The 20,547-nt window shown below is 34.3% G+C and overlaps 1 protein-coding gene across 1 annotated transcript in view; it reads right to left on the bottom strand.

The window, feature by feature from the left end:
- LOC129219264 (glucose dehydrogenase [FAD, quinone]-like) overlaps nucleotides 1–12,811 on the bottom strand; it is a 33,542-nt gene extending 20,731 nt beyond the window's left edge. The window contains exons 1-3 of the mRNA XM_054853595.1: nucleotides 12,670–12,811; nucleotides 10,662–10,864; nucleotides 3,272–3,461 (exon numbers count right to left, since the gene is read on the bottom strand). Coding sequence (XP_054709570.1) covers nucleotides 3,272–3,461; nucleotides 10,662–10,864; nucleotides 12,670–12,811 — 535 coding nt within the window. The remainder of the gene's footprint in view (nucleotides 1–3,271; nucleotides 3,462–10,661; nucleotides 10,865–12,669) is intronic.
- Between the last annotated feature and the right edge of the window lie 7,736 nt (nucleotides 12,812–20,547).

Below are 20,547 nucleotides of genomic sequence, written 5' to 3'. Positions count from 1 at the left end.
TTGGAGAATTATCAAGCGACGAAATTATTTATAAAACGAGTGCGAGGTAATATCATAAAGTTAAGAAAAGGGCACCCCGACGGGAAGCTACTGTGAGTCATCGATGCATGTTTGCAGAAATCATATTTATATTACTTTGAAAATTTGAGATGCATTTGAATAAAAGTTTTGTTCAACAATGGTCTGATCAGCAATGAATTTCCAATTGAAGGCTCTCCTAAATTTTGGCATGAAATTAGTTAAAAACAATTATATTTCATGTTCTAATTACCTTGGAACATTGGAACAAATTTTGTCTGATGCAGAAAAATTAAAGGTTTTTGTAGATATTTTTAAATAATTTTTGCGAGCATTTTTTGATGTATTTTTTTAAATTTTTCCTTTTTCACATTGTTGGATTTATGCCAAAATATTGATTAAAATTGGAGGAAACTAACAATTAAAAGGGTTAATTAATTAATTTGATTATAGAATATTGCATTGTCATCGGGTCTGAGATCGCGTGCCAAATTTCAAAAGAATCCGATCGCAGGAAGTGGGTGAAATTTGAGCTGCAAGATTCCATTACAAGATACATACATACATACATACATACATACATACATACATACATACATACAGGTGAAGCTAATAAAAGCGTGTTAATAAAAAGCCTTGGTAACTACATATCGTCGCCTCAGAGAGAAACCGTAAGACATCTAATCCCAAAAACAACAGCAAGATATCCTACTGTTGTTCTGAGGCTACGATATCACGAATATGATTTGCAAACTCTATTGAACGAGCTGATGTGTGCATCACATGACTTCCTTTTACACCAATTTAATGTTATTTCTCCATTATTGGCAATTTTAATGTGATTCAAAATATCCCCAACAGCGGCCAAATTAAAACCAAATTTTAAAAAAAAATCGCCAAATTTGTCGTCACGTTGGCGACAAAACTTGGTGACCAAAAAGACTGGCGATATATCGCCAAATGTCCGCCAGATTATAACACCACTTGAGTTTGCATCGAAATTAACAATGATTTTCTCCCAAAAAGCTGCAAAAGACCCCTTTAGAAATACTCGAATGCAACCAAAAGAGAAGGTGCACAACTAGACCCTACTAGGAGTCTACGTACCAAATTTCAATTTTCTAGGACATATCGTTCTTGAGTTATGCGACATATATACGCACATACGTACAGACATACGTACACACAGACGTCACGAGGAAACTCTTCGTAATTAACTCATTAATCGTCAAAATGGATATTTCGAGTGTCTATACGTTCTTAGGTATATATGCACGTGTGGTCGGGTCGAAAAAAAAAAACTCAACAATCTTTCTGGGGTTAGCAAAATGGAAATTAAGGTCGATTTTTGAGTGAAATTTTTTTCGAGAATACAATACTTCCTTTTTTGTAAAAAGAAGTAAAAAAGCTGTAAAAGCATTGAAGATTATACATGTCAGCTTATTACTCCTCGTATATTATTATTCAGCGTCAAATAAATTATGGATACTATGAATAATAAGAAGGACTCATTCTGAAACTGAAGTATGCATACTAGGTGAAGAAATTATGTCTCGCATTTTTCATTATTTTGACTCAATAGTATAGCTAGTATAGTTATAGCTTGTAAGACACTAAAATGCACCGTCATACAGAATAGATGATGAATTTGATTCTTACTTTGATATTTTTGCATGAAAACCCCAACCCCCCTGAGCGAGTTTAGGGACAACATCTCTCTGATAAAGTTCGAGAAAAATGTAATACATCTTTTTATACAGGGTAAATTAAAAGTCTTTTCCTGTTTCTAAAAATGCACCTCGTGCTAAAAATAAAGATACATGCATAAAATACAGTTTACAGTAAAAATAAGAATGGGAGGATTTTTTGAGTAATCACGATTGCTTATTGCTTTTATTTGACTGCTTTTTTTTGGCGTCCTATCATTTTATTTTCCCACCACAACCCTCTGCAGCATCACCGTCGACCGGCTCCTCACCATGCTGCTCCTATAGTGAAAGCCGTCTCCAGGTTGCAACCATATCCTACACACACGCGTATACATACACAACTAAACACACACACACAAACACACCTACACACACACACACCAACACACATATACCTACACACACGCACATACATACACAACTAAACACACACACGCAAACACATCTACACACACACACACACCAACACACATATACCTACACACACATACACACACACAAACACATACACGCATACATACAGTCACCTACACATACACACACACAAAAACATACACGCACATGCACACAACTAACCACAAATTCATGCCTGCACACAGACACAAACACATATGCCTACACACACATACACATACCCCTACACACAAACACACATATCCCCCACATACAAACACACACCCCTACATACACACACTCGTGATTGCGAAAAACATAATTTGAATTCAAGATGTCAAAATTCAAATTAATTTTTTTTTTAGTATTCTTCTCTTTTTGGGCACCCCTTCGGTTTTGTTCCGATAGGTGTCCAGTTTAAGATCTTTTTAATTCCTCTATTATCTTGCGTTATTTCCTTGTGCCCTAGCCATGGAAAATGGTGTAATTTTATAAATCTAGCAATATTTTCCTGCCCTCAGTGGAATGTGATCCAGTCCATCTCAGTGTCCTTCGCTGAAGGATAATCTGATTGTTTTTGTTTTTATCTCAAAGAGCCTATAGTAGTTTAACATCCATATGTAATTAAATGTTAGATTAAGACTTTATTCCGTTTTAATTTTCATGAATTTGAGAGTAGTATTTTGTTTTCATTTAATGGTAATAGAGAAAAAAATACCCCTTTCCTTTCAAAACCCTCGTGGAAATTTCTTGTGAATTTTTACTTGAATCGGTAATAATTCCTACCTATTAAAGATAGCAGGGGAGTAGATTTTACCTCACAATTTATTTCCAGAAACGCCAGATGCAGCTTAGTTATTATTTTTGAAAACTTTTTAACTTAATCTTTGCCAAATTATTAAAAACTCATGTTCAACTAAATCAAAATCTTAACCAAATCAAGCACTGGTTTCAAGAAAAATACGGGATGTAATGTAGTGGGCCTCCTCGTGGTGCACCCTGGTTAACACTAAACCCACTACATCGGCAGAGCATTACACGGAGAGAGATTTTTTGCGTATGCTGCATTGTATATTACAAGTCAATGAATTCCTATGTTCAAGTGCTACTGCTAAAAAAATAAGAACGTTTTCTACAATACATGAAAGTACCATTATTACGAACATCTGGATCTCTGTTGTCTTCAGCTTTTTTGAAATAAGGCAGAACTTCATCGTAACTCCAGCCTGTAGCACCTTGTGCTGCCCAATCATCGAAGTTATTCCGGTTACCACGAACATAAACCATGTGGTTAAGGACGCTGGTGCCGCCTAACATCTTTCCTCTTGGGAAAATTAATTGCTGCAGGGGAAAAAAGGAACATAACGGAAGAAATTAAAAGTAAGAAAGGAAAATAAAATTAGCAAATGGCTAGAATAGACGAACGTATCCAAATGAGAGGGAAAGGGAAAGATTCGATGCTCGTGTTTCGTTCATGTCAATGTGACTCAGCCTAATTTAAAGGCTAACATACATCTGCAGCAGCCGGCATCCATGCACTTCTATTTCCGCCAGTGAACCCGTTTCGGTGAAAATTAGATCTGATGTAATAATTACGGAAATCTCAAGAACGATGATGCTGAAAAATATCAATAGCTCTACAGCGCATTTGGAAGATTCCAGTTTCCAATCTACAGTCGTTGCAGTAAAAACGAAGAAAATATATCGTTACTAGCTGCGTCGCCCGGCTTTGCAAGGTCTACCTTGAAAATAAAAGTATGTCAAGTGACGCGAGCTCAACTATCAGTCTTGAAAAAAATAATAATAAAAAAAGCAGTAAAATTTTGCGGCAGATTGCGGGAAAATAACCAAAAAGGAACCATTTGAAATCCCCTTATTACAGGAAAAGTCTCAAAACAAAAGCCATAATTTTATTTGTTCATATTCGAGAGAAAAAAATGGCTACAAATCTTTCTCCTCCATGATTTTCTTCACGCCACAAATTTTAATAAAAGCATTGTTGCGGAAAGTTGAGATGAAGCACTGAATGGTAATTTGAATGGAGGAAAGCCTTCGATAAATAGGGATTTGATGTCGAAATCTAATTAATAGTATCATAATTAATGTATAGTTTTTAATTGATATCCGCTAATTATTATCGGATGATTATGTTAAATAACCAAGCATAAAGAAAGTCGGGAAAATTACGAATCTATCGATACCTGGTTTGATGGTCAGTTCACTGGCATTCGGGAGAAGTAACTCGGACGTAGATAGGTAGATACGTAGGTAGATAAGTACATACGCTCTGTTTTTAATTATATAAGGTTGTAACTCTGTAACACTCATCAAGTTAATGAGTGTTTTTCTGGGTTTCTTCTATAACTTTCCTATTTTTGTCTAACTTATTATTATTATTATTATTATTATTATTATTATTGTATTTATTTATTTATTTATTTATTTTTTTGTAACATGAGTGGTGGGCTGGTTGAAACACTCCAACATTAATATTTTTTGAGCACTCTACAAAATTTAGTAAATTAAAGTAAGACAACTTTCAATGATTGTTGAAAAATTTATTTATATAAATACAACTTAAGCAGTACCGTAAGTAACACACATATACATCCATGTTTAAAGCCAAATATGCCTAGGGTAAATGACTAGCTATGGACACGGTTAAGGGTTTAAAAAAAATGGGTTGTAGCTTAGAATTTGGACTTTTTTAGATGTAAAAATTTCCTTTATTTTCAACTATTTTACTACTCTTTTATTTATCGCTTGCCAAATGTAACCTATGTTCTGTAAGCAATCCAAAATAATAATTTTGAGTATGAATGCCTAAATAGTCTGATCAATCATATCTGCTCATAACTAAAATACTTACTTAACTGACTAGTTACGGGCACATGATCTTAAATGTCTTAATTAATGGCAAAAATAAACGTATTTCATAAAGAGAAAAAATAAGTATAATAATATGTTCGTATCAAAGAAATTGATCTGATAATAATAATAATAATAATAATAATAATAATAATAATAATAATAATAATAATAATAATAATAATAATAATAATAATAATAATAATAATAATAACAAAATAATATAGACTGCAATGGCAAGAAAAAATTCTCAATCTTAAATGCTACGAAAATGGGGTCGTTTCCAAAATTTAAAAGCATTTTTTTTTTCTGAAAGAGCATGCTAAAAAACATAGGATCTGACCATTTTTTAAATAATTTGTTTAAGTTTAATATTTTTTTAAAAAAATTACTTAAATCGGCGTGCTTTCAATGTTTATGCTTCTGTCCGATGACATCACAAATGATGAAATGCCATTCTGTGTTGCCATTTACAGAGCAAAATATTTAATTCGCATCTTTACTCACGTGTATTGGCAACGATAGGGTTGATAGCAAGTGTAGAACGCAATTTTAATTCGCTTCTTGATTATCATAACGTGGAATCGCGGTAGAAAGATGCGGCAGAGTGCATCATTTGTGACGTTATCAAGACCACGCCTTGTTTCAAAAATCGGACATTTTAAAAATTTAATTAAAAAATAAAAGTATTTTCTGGGTCCATGTTTTTTTTTTTACTTATTCTCTAAATTTCAGGGACAAAAAGTACTACTTTTGACTGAAAGAAACAACCCCATTCCCTATTCGTCACTACGACAATGTTGCTAACTTTTTTTTTTGTAAAATAAGGAAAAGAAACGTTTTTTCATAATCTTGTCTAGAGAGGTAACATTTAAACTTCTTTATAACTACTACTAGTACTACTTTTGACTGAAAGAGTACTACTACTTTTACATAGTAGTACTACAAATACATAGAGTACTACTTTTGACTGAAAGAAACAACCCCATTCCCTATTCGTCACTACGACAATGTTGCTAACTTTTTTTTTTTTTTGTAAAATAAGGAAAAGAAACGTTTTTTCATAATCTTGTCTAGAGAGGTAACATTGAAACTTCCATTGTTTTTTTTAAAGCCAAATATGCTGAGAAATTTGATACACGGCGCCAACCGCCAAGTTAACTACCAATGAATACGCACTTAACACTCAAAACACGTCATCTATTTTGTTTCATTTGAAGATCTTGATTTGACAAGATTGATAGACAAATTTCTCATCTTAAAATATTCGATAATGCTTCAGTCGTTTTTCATTTCAACACAAATAAAGCAACCCATTGTAGGCGTTTTTCCCGCTTTTCACTCTTGGCTAACCAAGCGTTGATGCTTGGATAGTTATATCCTCAAATTTCCATTATCGAGGCAAATGATCGGAATATGGTAAAAAATTCTAAAGAGCGAATTAAAAAGCTCATTTTATCATATTTCAGACGAGTCAAATTTCGGATATTTCAATGAACTTTCTTTGTTATTGCTTCAGCTCTCAATCATCATGAATTCAGAAGCAATCAAAAATTAAATAAAGCTTATCAAAAAAGAAAGAACTTATTATTTTGGTCGTTTGAAATTGCTTCTGAAACCTTCGACGAATAATTTCACGACATCATTAGCATTTACTTTAGAACACAAGGAGTTGACTATTGGTTCAACGGCTTATGATTCGCGAAATAAACAGCATCGAAACAGATATGGTGCCCGGTAAGAATCATGCAAGTTTAAAAAAGGAACCATAATTTTGTCCTCGTTTCTCATCTTTTTGGAACAAAGAATATTGCAACAATAGCAAGAAATGATCATAAAATAAAAGAAAATGCTTCTTGGGTTCTCCCCGAAAAATAAAAGAGTAAATCTTATTTTAAACACACACATAAACGGGGAAAGGGTGGGGGGGGGGGGGAGCTTCTTTTTAAGTTCTTGAGAGAATTAAAATCTTGTAAATCTGAGCATCAAAGGTTGTTCTATTGAAGTGTATGTTCAAAGTCGTATAATCTGACTTTGTTTTGAGCCTTGACTTTCTTTTAGCCTAGTGGTAAAGTACTTGGTTAGCATACTGAAGGTCAGCGAATCAAAACCCGCTGCCAAGAACTTGTCCACCGACTCAGCACGCAATCCACACGCTTCACATGCACCACAATTCTGATCCTAGCAAGATGGCGCCACGTCTTTCGGACCACAAAACTGCAATAACAGTTGTAGTGGAAATAGCCGAAAGGCAACAATCTTGCAACAATTCGCAACTACAGCGCTCGAATACGCTACCTTGCGGTGATTTACAAAATTACAGAAGAGGGTAAAACATTGTGTTCCAAGTGTGTCTGTTGAGGCAACGAGGTAAACATAGGCAGTTTCTTATAAGTGTTTATTAACGAATTCTCGCATTCGATGTGTTTTGATGGCTTTCAGCAACAGAAATTGTTTTGTCCCTAAATGATATTTTCGAGCCTCTCAAAATAATGTTAGTTTAAAATATTTCCCCCTAAAAAGTGAGTTGATTGCTGTAAATAGCGAAAGTTTAAACTTAAGAAAGCTCTGGACTGATAAACTTCTCATTGGCATGAAAGAAACAACAAATATGCTCGTCTGTTCAAAGCATTTTTTTTTTTTTGAAAGAGGATAAAGTTTTACCTTTTTTTATTGTTTTGTGTGAATTTGTATAGGTATGAATTTTTTTTAAACCTAAAGTTCAATTTGATAACATTAGCTGAAAAATTAGGCTTTCATCTCTGTCTTATTTGAAAATAATTTAATTAAATAACCGTATTTTACTGCAGCATTTAGTTGGAAAGGACAGTATGCAAAAAAATTCTTGGAAACAAAATGAAAACTTTAACCGAGAAAGAACTTTTAGAATTTGAACTAGCAGGAACAAAAGCTCAGAATTGCAATCGCTAAAACAGTGCGCCAACTTTACTTTATTGCTCATATTATCGGCTGAACAGTTTCATCAAAAAATTGTTGGGATTTATAGTTTTAGTATTGCGCAAGGAAAGAACCCTTAACAAGACTTTGCTTTTCTGTATAACCATTTTTATGATGAGTGAATTAAAAAAGTATTAAAATGAAAGATTACAGAACTCGAAAAGTTTAACGAAATAATGGACGATCAATTAAAAAGAAAACTACCACCATTTATCTGTGAGAATTTTATTGATGATTTGCAGAGCATATGACAGAATTAAATCACTTAATTCAGAAATTAGAAACATACGAAACGGAAAAAGGTAAAATTAAGCGATTCAGCAATTTGAAAAATAACTCAGCTACAAATGTAAATCAATTAGCGCTTAGAATTGAATGTTGTTATGCATAAAAATGTAGTTCAATCAAGAATTGATAAATATCGAATTCAACATAGTAGAAATGGCTGCTTCAGAACTACGAACTACGTGATTAGCATTAATTTCTAACGTTTAAGAATGCTTCTTGAGTTCTCATTTCTTTCTACGGTGGGCCAGAATATCCACAGGACTTAAAAAATTAATTTCAAAAGAATAAAAAAAAATCATACTACAAACAAAAATTACTATACTTATTAGCATTTTATACGCTACAGCATGCGTTTGTTTTAACTTTTTGATCCACCATTAGACGGTGACTGCAGTGCCCCCTTGAAGTAGTAATTTTGAAATTTTACTATTTTTAACATTTTTACGAATCTTAATATTGTGCAAGAACATTGAATATCATTTATCATATTGAATAGTAATACGTATTTTTGAGATATACAATACACTCAGGAACAATGAAAATAGTGCCCCAAGAAGAAAGCATTGAATTGAAGTGAAATTTAATATACAGAATAATACAGGCGAGAGATGCACTTGATCCGAAAATCCAGGTACAGGCTAAGAAATGATAAATATATAGTACTACTTCAATAGCGCGTTGGACCTCCTTTTGCTGCAATACATGCCGCAACACGAGCTAATTAAACGTCTGATGTTATCCTGAGGCAGATGAACCACAAAATTTTGAACAACCACTTCTAAATCTTGCACAGAGAAGTACGGCGGCATCTGGCGTTTCAGCTGTTCACCATACATGCTCTATACGAGACAAGTCGGGGGAGCAGCTGGCCATGGAAGAGTCTCAAAAGGACGTAAGCAGTCTTGAGCAACTATCTAGCTGTATGCGGGCGAGCATTATCTTGCTAGAAAATGGCCCCTGGGAGACCATTTAGGAGTGGTCCTACATGTGGTTGCAGAATGTCATTAACATAACGTTGATCCGTTAGGGTTCCACGTACAACAGCTAGACTGGATCGGTTATCATAGGCAATAGCCCCCCAGACCATTATGCTCGCTGTTCGGGCAGTGTGTCGTGTGATAGAATGGGTTGAATGGTACTTTTTTCCAAGGTCCCTCTATACCCGTGCGCGGTTATCATCTGACCCCAAAACGAGACGGGATCCATCACTGAACACCAGGTTTTGCCAGTCAGCGACATCCCACATGGCTCTGGCTTCGCACCATTGTAGACGGAGTTGCCTATGTTTTGGTGTTAAAGAGAGTACACGAAAAGAGCACTTGGACTGCAGATTCACTGCCGCCAGACGTCTGGAAATTGTTCGGGGAACAACTGCTACCCCTACGCCTGCTTGTATGATGGAACGAACCACTGTGGGATCCACGAGCGCTTGCCGCGCAATCCTTCGATCCCCTCTTCTCGTCATCTTCCTGGTCACTCCAGACCTGGTTTTTTGCACGTGGGTACCATGTCGTGTCCACTGCCTACAACAGTTTGTAATGGAACACTCCGAACGATTCCCCTGGGCAGCAACACGGCTAGTCAACCAGCCTGTAATTTTCATGCCGATGATCAAACCTCTCTCAAACTCGCTTAACTGTAAGAAACGTTTCCTAACTCATCTACCTGGCCTCCTTCGCACATTAAGGCTCTCCGACAGTCTGGAAGCAATCGTAACATTTATAGATCTTAAATTATGCACTGGTTTATATAGCACCTTTTCCCCGATTACACCGATACTGTAGGGTAAACGGTCATGCGCATTGACACCATACTTGGATCATTTGCATATGAGATGTCACTCTTCTTGCATGCAAAATTTCGTGATCGTACCTTTCTTCTTTCTTGGGGCGCTATTTTCAATGTTCCTGAGTGTAATTGAAATCAAGTACGTTCCGTAAATAGTTAGCGTCTGAATCGTTTATGCTCGAATTTTAAACAGGAATATAAGATTTGGTCTTGCTGAATCTTAGGTACATTATGCGAGAATTGTTTGTTGTTTGTTTGCTTTTAAATACATTGAAATTTATTTTAAAATCTGCCTCGACGGTGCCTTAAGCAAACCTCACACAACCGGGCTGTGCATCAACTAAGGGGAAGTAGTAGGAAATAGGTATGTATGAGAATTTGTGAAGCTGCTTGGGGCTAAAGTAATTTTACTTGAGAGCTGCCAATGAAATTCATTCGTTTTTGTTCAATAAGGGATCCACGAAGTATATAGTAACTTCTTTTAATCTATTAAGGTTTTATTGCTTCTTTTTTTACAGTAACAAACTCTATAAATTGTTTTTAAAAAATCAGTACATTTACTTTAAACTTCTGAACATTGTAAAATTTTAGCAAAACTATGCTGTATAATCAGCCCCACATTATTTACGAACAACTTACTCTATTGATCAGGCCTCTCCCGGTATGCTTTTGAGGTGCAGTTCGATATCTCCAGTCAATTTCTGTGTACCATCCACTTCTTGCTAAAACAGGAACACTTGTTAGAATAGGAGGAGGTGGACCAGCTTCTAGTAACAACACATTCACGCATGGTATTTCGGACAACCTATTGGCCACAACCGATCCAGCAGATCCTGCACCAACTGAAATTTTTTTTAAAAAAAACCATTAAGAAGTAATTTAGTTTCCTTTCAACCACAAAGTTTATGTGATAAAAAGATGGAACAACAATTTTTTGTAAGTTTGATGTCGCATAAATGCAATATTATCAAAAAAAAAGAAAAAAAAACATTGTAATGTGATTTCATTCATTCAAACACATAAAAATAAAAAAGCTACCAGTCTAAACACCACAAAACCTTTTGTAAAGAATTATGTACTTACTTATTAATATTCATGTCAATTTGTAATTTTAAATGAAATGAAATTCTTGGGTATTACGTCTATAAATACTAAAAAAAAATAACTTGAAAACTTTCGCAGATTATTTAAAGTAGTAGTTGTGAAGAGAAAAAAAAAAGGTACACAGTTTGTCCCAAAAGTGATGAGACTTTTTTCAAAAAAAAAAAAAAAAAAACAGTTTTATTGATCAAACATTTAATAAAACTTAATACTCTTCAAGACAGTCTCCTCCTGCGTCTATTCACCTTTGCCCTTGTGTTTGATATGCATCGAAGGTCCTCTGGAACACGCTTTTGGGAATGCTGTTAAGGCACCTCGTCGTGGTCTTTTGTATGTTGTTCAGGGTGCTTTCCTTTCAGTTCCCTTTTCACTTTTGGGAGCAAGAAGAAGTCTGCCGGGGTTACAGGGGTCTGTGGCACCGTTGAAAGACCGGTCTGGGTCAGATAGGAGTCGACAATGGGAACGGTTGGGCAAGACTTTCGACAAAAGTTTCGCGCAAATCCAAGTCTTTCGTAACAGTTCGATGAACATCTGTTTTCGGCAAATTTAATTGTTCTGACATCAAACGAACACTCATTCGGCGGTCTTTGTGCAGCAAATCTCGCACACGAGGAACATTATCGTCCGTTCGCGATGATGATGGACCCTCAGAAGGAGCCTCATCGGCGACTTCCTCCCGGGCGTCTTTGAACGACTTGTGCCACATTTTGACCTGCTGGTACGACAAGCAATCATCCTTGAAAGTCTGAGTGAACTAATCAAACGTTTTCATTTTCATCTTTTGGAGTTACATGCAAAATTTTATCGCATAGCATTGCTCCAAAGTTCTCTCCATGACGAGGCTCTGCGTGGAGGTTCACTCACTGAATTTGACCTCCCACCGCTCCGAGAGCTCGTAGCCAACTGAACCTCGTGTTTAGAGTCCCTCCTACCACTTCCAACCGGTCGCGTAGGTGTGAGCAATATAGTCTCGTGGCAAAAAAATGAGTCTCCTTACTTAGCAAACTGTGTATAGTGGTAGAATTTTTTGAGAAAAATTTAAAGTCAATGCAGCTTTTAACATAGTTTTAATTTATTCTTATGCAAAAAAAAAGGGGTAAAAAAAAAACTCATGTTTAATGAAATCGATGAAATTAAATGAAGGACTAAAAACATCCTGCCAATAGCAAAAACTACAATAAATGCAAACACTAATTTGCATCCTACACTCATATGTCTTATACGTACAATTCTTCGTATTATAAATTATTGTCCTTTCATCGATACTAAAAAAAAAGGTAGAACTAAAAAAGCTTTCAAAGCAATTAGTATAAAAATTTAATTTTGAAACTATTTTTCTTCGCATTATTTCTAAATCTCATTTTAAGAGGAAATTCATGACAAACAATTTCAAAGAGCATTACAAAAATTGACAAAGAATTTTAGAAACTTTTAGGAAATCCAATATTTTAATTTTCTTACTTTGATGATTTAGAAAAACACGTTTTTTCATCATTTATTCTGAATATGAAATATTTAGTTGGTTAAACAAAGAGTTATACATTACCAATTATGTAGTCATATTCTGTTCTAATTTGTGTAGTTCCTAAGGGTGTGTGTTTTTGCTTCGCCAGAGAAAGTATCAGCAAAGGCAGCAGGGGTGAATTACTGATTGACGTGTTGTAAGGTCGAGCAGCTGAAGTATTCATTTTTCATTGCTGAGAGAACAAAATATGGGTTAGAATTGAAAATTTCATTTTTAATGTACCGTTTAAACATTAAACCAGCAATTAAGTTATCCTGAAAACACTTGTTTTGAAACTAACTAACTCAAAAACATTTCATTTTTGTATTTGACATCAAAGCTATTTTCTGATAAAACTTTTCCAAATCAAATCTATATGTTTGATCAAGCATGTTAAAGACCTTTTTTTTTTCCACGTTTTTTTTTTTTTTAAATCAACTGTAAATGTATTTATCATCATTAATATTATTACTCAGGGCAACACTGATTTTAGTGCTGGGGTTTTTGGAACTGATTTCGTATGAATTTGGTACCCTAAGTTCAAATATGACATCAGTTTTTGTCCAGAAGCTCAAATTTCTAAGATATAGCATTTAAATATACATAAAGCAGAGGTTAAAGTTATATCTATATATCAAATAGAACTTAAAACAGGGATTTTTTACTCCTATTGTATTGTACAAATAATAAGTGATTGATTACCAAACAGTCTAATTAGGCTCTGGGACATGAATCCCTATTTTTTAAGAGCCTCAAATAAGTTTTCTTCGTTATTTATTTACCTTTTTTACTTGTACTTAAGTGTGGGATACTCTGCCTCCCAACAAATATTTTGGACGAGTGGTAAAACACCTCAGCGCCCCTGAAATGGTGGTTCCCCATTAATTTTTATGTTTATAAGGCTTGACTCCAGAGGAAACCAGAAAAAATGTTTATTTCGGGTCACCCGCTATATTAATCAGGCCCTGAAAAACACTGTATACAAAGATTCAGCTCATCACACATCGCAAGAAGCGAATACATGCAAGCCAAGAACTTACAAATTGACCTTAACTTGTTGAAGCGTTATTACTAAACTTGTCAAATTTTTACTGCATCTGGTGAATTTTCCTTTAAAATACTAGATTGCAGGCTGACAATCGGGTAAATATGCCACAATCAATCCTTGTTTAAGAATCCTACACTTGCTTTTAGAAGTGCGCAAAATGGAGCTAAAACTGCACATTTTGGGTAAAACAGCACCATTTATTTTAAAAAGTAGAGCTGCTAGAGAAAATGCTTTCGATTCAGAGCCTCAAGCACATCTAAAATCACTTCTCAAACTCTGGGCGCCAAAAAAATTTTTTTTTTTTTTTTTTTTTTGGTGCCAATTGAAGAAACCTCAACTGAAAAACTCTGAAGACAGTTCTTTCTTTCGAATCAGGTCAGAAGAAGAACAGCCAATTATCCAACACCCTCAGAAGTATCACTTTGGAATTATATCTTGGAGGACTTTGTAACCACGTCAGATATAACTTAAACCAGTCAATATTAGCATTCATAGAGGGTCTCCGACCTGGCCGGTATAGAACCCGCAACCCTTGAATCTTTCTAGGCGAGCACCATCAGGCAGTGACATACTTAACGGGAGTTTCATACAAGGCGGGTATTTGTGGTGTCTAATAGCCCAGATTGGAAACAAATGAGCTTGAAACGAAAACTTAATTTTTTTCTCGCTGAATCGTGTTGCTTTAAAAAAATCACTACAGTTTTTCAACGATCTGGAACCTTTTCAATGCTATCAAAATATTACACATGAGTAATATTTTTTTGTGTAATTAAATCATAAATGTTTAGTCAGCGGTTCATTGAGAAAGGCTTTAGAAGTTATGGCGTTATTCTTTGGCAATTTTTGTTCACGTTTTTTCCCCCTTAACTTGTCGATTTTTACGAGTAAAATTTGCTTTTGTGGCTTTGATTTCACGATATTGATTTGCACAAATGATTTGCTGAATATTATCAATGAAGCGCGTTCTTTTTGCAACTTACTTCTTACTATCAATTTAGTAATTTTTGCCGCCTTCACCTCACTTAAAATATGAAGGAGACAATAAATAATGTTACGCCTAAACGCTGAATTCTTACATTATTTTTCGTGATAAAGCGATCGTTTTGTTGTAACATAACTTGGAAATGAATGGTGCCAAAACTTTATCACCTCTCTCCATTGAGGTGAATTATAACCACCAATTTTTATATAACTCCTTGCATTACTGTTTGAAATACAATAGTCATACTAATAGCGGAATTCGTTCGGAAGGGGTGAGAGACAAAACTAATCATTGCCAGTTCACATGGAGGTGCACATGTTTACCAAACTTCGTTCAACTCCATGTATTACGTTTTGAACTAGAACGCCTACAATAAATAGGCAAAATATCGTCGCCTCAGAGCAACAGTAAGGTATCTAATCCCAGAAATAATACTAAGACATCTTACTGTTACTCTGAGGTGATGATATATGCAAACTCATACACACGGAGAGATAGTTTCCAAAAATATACACAATAGGTTTAGCGTTCAGCGCACTTCAAAGCGTGTTAATTTGTCAAAATACGAACATTTCCAAATTATTAATAGGTTCTTATGTAGAAGAAATCATTAGAATGATTTTTTATCATTATCATTTGACTCCCAGATCGTTAGCATTTGTCCTTGAGTCATAAACAATGATGAGGTTCCTTGAAGTAAAAGCAAAGCACTAAGGGTTCCGTCGACTAAAAAGTTCGGGAACCGCTGGCGTAGACCCTCCCTTGAGAGCGTTCGCCGGTTAAAATCGTTTTCACAGACCTTAAAGAAGAAAATGGAGATGACAGTCTTTGTCACCAAGTGAACTAAGGCACCAATTCAAGCGAAGTGAAGTGAATCGGACTAAGTGAAGTGAAATTAGGACCCCAAAACACGTCCTATCTCAAACACTAGCTTTTAGTTTCTTTTACATTTTAATTTAATCAAATCACTATTTTAAGAAATATTTTTGCGGATATTTGCTTTTCATGTTTTTATGAATTTCTATTAAAATATCCTAATTTGACTGTTCCGTACCTCTTTTCATGAAAAACTAACACCAAATTATAAACAGTTTAAAATATAAGCGACACAATAAAACATTGAACTCACCTTCCTTAAGACATTCCCGCAAAAATCTAGTTACACCGAGCGAACATCGTAAAGATTATTGATAAAAAAAATGCTCCACGCTTGACGAACAAAGCGATAGCTTAATATTCTTTCAAGATCATAGGCGTTCATCTGTATCATATTTAAAAGCAAACTCGATATTTATTATAATTGAATGATTGGCTAATGGTTTACAGTCTTAGTGGTTTACAAGATTAAAATTACACAATGCGAATTGAGTATCGGAAAGAGGGGATTCCTCCGGTAACATAAGCCAATGATAAGTGGTGTTCTTTCGCAACTTTGGCTCCATTAACTCTGTAAAGAAAATTTCAAAGAAAACTTTATTCAACCACCTCGCAAGTTTTTTTTTTTTTTTTTCAAGTGTAACTGATTGCCTTGAAACATATTATATGTAAACGGAATTTTTTTTCCTCAGTAATCAGGATCTGGACATGTTGCATTAAAAAAATAATAATAATGCTTTGTGACACAAAAGATTACAGATTACTGCGGCACTTAAAGTCAGACCAAACAACGTAAGTAGAAGCACAAATTTGTGCTTCTACTTACGTTGTTTGGTCTGACTTTACTATTCAGCACAAAGGTATTTATTTATCTTACTGCGGCACTTGTTTCGGGGTTTCAAGGAATCCTTTTACAATTCAAAATAGTGAGCTTTAGTATGTAAAGATATCGGGTAAAAGCTTTACCAGATGCCTTTAAAAAGGTGAGGTTTCAACTGGCCCAAACTGTCAAACACATCAAGATAAGTTTGTCACTCAAAACCACGAGAAATTTTTGGACCAAATGGGAAAACATTCTTTAAAAAGGTATTTATTTATTTCTTATGGATGTGACATCGCATAGTAACACAGTCGGTGAGGGATTTTAGAAGCAAACGTCAAGAAAGCAAGAAGTTCAGCGTATAGTTGTATCTAGCGTCGGTTTAAATTTTGGAAGGTTTAATTTTTTCACTGCTCTAGATCAGATTTTCTTAATTTCTTTAACAGGAGGAACCTTTTTTAATTTCTACTTCTTTCGCAAAACTCCTGGTTCCAACAGTATAGTTTTAACGCAATCTTTTGAAAACTGGTTTACATGTTGAAAAAGTGAAAATTATTTCATGTAGTATTTATTTTCTTCGGGAATTAACTTCAAAATTTTGCACAAAAGTTCAGAAAGCAGTTGCTTGAAGCAAAATTTTAAGACTTAAATTTATAGTGAGATAATTCATTCTTATTTTATTATTGCAGATCCGTTGAGAGTATATATCTCTTAAACTACATAAAAAATCAAATAACGACATTAATCAGGAAATCTGTTGCAAGGATGAATCAGATGTCGTTTCAATAAATGTTTCATATTCTTGTAGTGTTATAGCCAAATTCCGTGCGTTAACAATATATCGGTTCCTAATTTAACACGCTTTTATTAGCTTCACCTGTATGTATGTATGTATGTATGTATGTATGTATGTATGTATGCATGTATCTTGTAACGGAATCTTGCAGGTCAAATTTCGCCCACTTCCTGCGATCGGATTCTTTAGAAATTTGGCACGCGACCTCAGACCCGATGACAATGCAATATTCTACAATCAAATTAATTAATTAACTCTTTTAATTGTTAGTTTCCACCAATTTTAATCAATATTTCGGCATAAATCCAACAATGTGAAAAAGGAAAAATTTAAAAAAATACATTAAAAAATGCTCGCAAAAATTATTTAAAAATATCTACAAAAACCTTTAATTTTTCTGCATCAGGCAAAATTTGTTCCAATACTCCTAGGTAATTTGAACATGAAATATAATTGTTTTTAACTAATTTCATGCCAAAATTTAGGTGAGCCTTCAATTTGAAATTCATTGCTGATCAGACCATTGTTGAACAAAACTTTTATTCAAATGCATCTCAAATTTTCAAAGCAATATAAATATGATTTCAGCAAACATACATCGATGACTCACATCAGTAGCTTCCCATCGGAGTGCCCTTGTCTAAACTTTAAGATATTACCTCGAACTCGTTTTATAAATAATTTCGTCGTCTGATAATTCTCCCCAACATAAGACTAAAAAACAGAAAAATAAAATAATAGTTTAAAAAACTAAAAAAACACGCTTTCGTAGCAAAATGAACTAAAAAGCGAAAAATAATCTTTGGAAGATAGTAGTTGACCAATCACTTAATTTTAATGTAATACCAAAAAGCGTGGGGGGCTTCTTATCAGTTGCTTGAATTTCTTCCATTTGTTGTCCAAGCAAAATTGTAAATAGACAGCACCCCACGCTTTTTTGTATTACATTAAAATTTAGTGATTGGTCAACTACTATCTTCCAAAGATTATTTTTTGCTTTTTAATTCATTTTGCTACGAAAGCGTGTTTTTCTAGTTTTTTAAACTATTATTTTATTTAAAATTATTTTGATATTGCCACACTCGATAAATCCGTCAAATGATGCTACGGTGTCTTAATAAAGATACCGAAGTCTTAATAATCCAATCATGACCTTATTGAGTTACATCAAACCACAAGAAACGAGCTGATGTGCATCACATGACTTCCTTTTACATCAATTTGATGTTATTGCCCCATTATTGGCGATTTTAATGTGATTTAATAGTTAACGCTCTAAATATCACCAACAGTAGCCAAATTGAAACCAGATTTAAAAAAAAAATTGTCGCCAAGTTGGAAATAAAACTTGGCGACCAAAAGACTGGCGATATATCCCCAAGTATCCTCGAAATTATAGCACCACTTGAGTTTGCATCGAAATTAACAACGATTTTCTCCCCAAAAAGGGCCAAAAGACCCCTTTAGATACACCCGAATGCAACCAAAGAAGAGGTGCACAACTAAACCCCACTAGAAGTCTACGTACCAAATTTCAACTTTCTAGGACATACCGTTCTTGAGTTATGCGACAAACATACGCACATACGTACATACACATGTACATACAGACGTCGTGGGAAAACTCGTTGTAATTAACTCGGCAAACGTCAAAGTGGATATTTCGGGCGTCTATGCGTTCTTAGTTATATATGCATGTGTGGTCGGGTCGAAAAAAAACTCAACATTCATTCGGAGGTGAGCAAAATGAAAATTAAGTTCGATTTTTGAGTGAAATTTTTTTCGCGAATACAATACTTCCTTTTTTGTAAAAGGAAGTAAAAGTTGCGGTACACAGCAAAATTTTCCTTTTTGAGTTCGGCAACTACATAAATAAGGATTACTAGAACAATTAACAAGGCTCTTTCGTAAGAGCTGTTGTTTCTCTAAAATATTTTCTAAATCGTCACATCTTAATGCTTTGGTTAGGAGAAATATTGAAGATTTAATACTTGTTCGTTTACAAATGTGTCTTTCCCTTACGTACTCGCAATTATTAACGTACCTCTAACATATTTTATTTTCGAAAATCCTCATATGATAAATCAACATAACCATAACTAACTTTACAATTAAGAGGAAAACATTAAATGAAGTTTTGAAATTTTTTCCTAAAACAAGCTTCGCGGAAAGTACTAGAAAAAATAAAATACACATACACGTTGAAAACACAAATTTTTCATCAACTTTATTGAAAAATGATGTCAATATCACAGTAACAATTTTTTAGTTTTGAAAATATGTACACAAACGTCAATAATTAAGAATTTTTTTTCCTTGCAATCAATCTGTGCAGTATAATGTTGATTCTTTTATTCACACCGAAGAGAGGAAGCTAATTCTTTTATAATTTTTGCTGGACCACAGTTAAGTTTTATTGATCATCTTGAAATAATGATAATTAAGTTTAGCCTACATAGTGCGACATCGGAAAGCTACGATGTATTGCATTAATTCCTCAAAATGAGGAAAATGAAGGATTTAGAGGCAAGCTTTATGGCACGTTGGAGAACTTGTTTTTTTGCCGGCCTTCAATTGCTGAGGTGCCCAACATATCTGACGCTAATATGTAATACAAGTGCTAAAACGAAGAAAAATCGCTGTAGCTTTTCGCAACAAAAAGAATTTAAGTTAAGTATTTTTTGCTGCCGTTTGCAAAATGTTTAAATGTATAATTTTATTTGTTGTCTCCCACGTTTTTGCTAAATATTCCGTTCCATTGCACAGACCGTTTATTAATCAAATTTTGACAACAGCAGCAACAAATAATATAATAATAGATTTATTTCATTAGATACAATAGATGACCCTTTATAAACAAAATACCCGAAACGAATGTTAAACAAATAGGAATGTTTGGCACAAGAGACAAAATATCGTAAAAGCAAATCTTTAACATTAACATGGGATTACAATTTCGTTTCTGAATTAAATAATATTTGTAGTGATAAGTAGATACGGACAAAAATTTTAAAATCAAAGGAGCCAGGAAAAAAAGTACGCTCAAGACCCTTCTTAAAAAAAAAAAAAAAAAAAAAAAAAAAAAAAAAAAAAACTCTTCTCCTTTCGGTAGCTGCATTGGTTTTTAATGGCGCAAGAGCCTTAATTGGCATTAACTGCGCCTTCATTTCTCAAGGTTTATAAGACAGTTCAATGCATCATGGTTTCCCAAAGATTCTTGTTCTGAAAGAACTAGTCGCCCAGGCGACTTGGCGCTCGTGATGTGTCGAACTTTGGTAAAGAGTTTATTCGTAGAAAATTTCTTTTAAAATCCTTGAAAGGAATTCGAAGCTGCTAAGTTAATCTTAGAGATAAATCCGGAAGATTTGTCACGCATTGAAGACTTCATTTTTGTGTCA

The sequence above is a fragment of the Uloborus diversus genome, chromosome 1 (assembly GCF_026930045.1).
Source record: "Uloborus diversus isolate 005 chromosome 1, Udiv.v.3.1, whole genome shotgun sequence".
Lineage (NCBI taxonomy): Eukaryota > Metazoa > Arthropoda > Arachnida > Araneae > Uloboridae > Uloborus > Uloborus diversus.
This window is presented reverse-complemented; position numbering and strand designations above follow the sequence as displayed.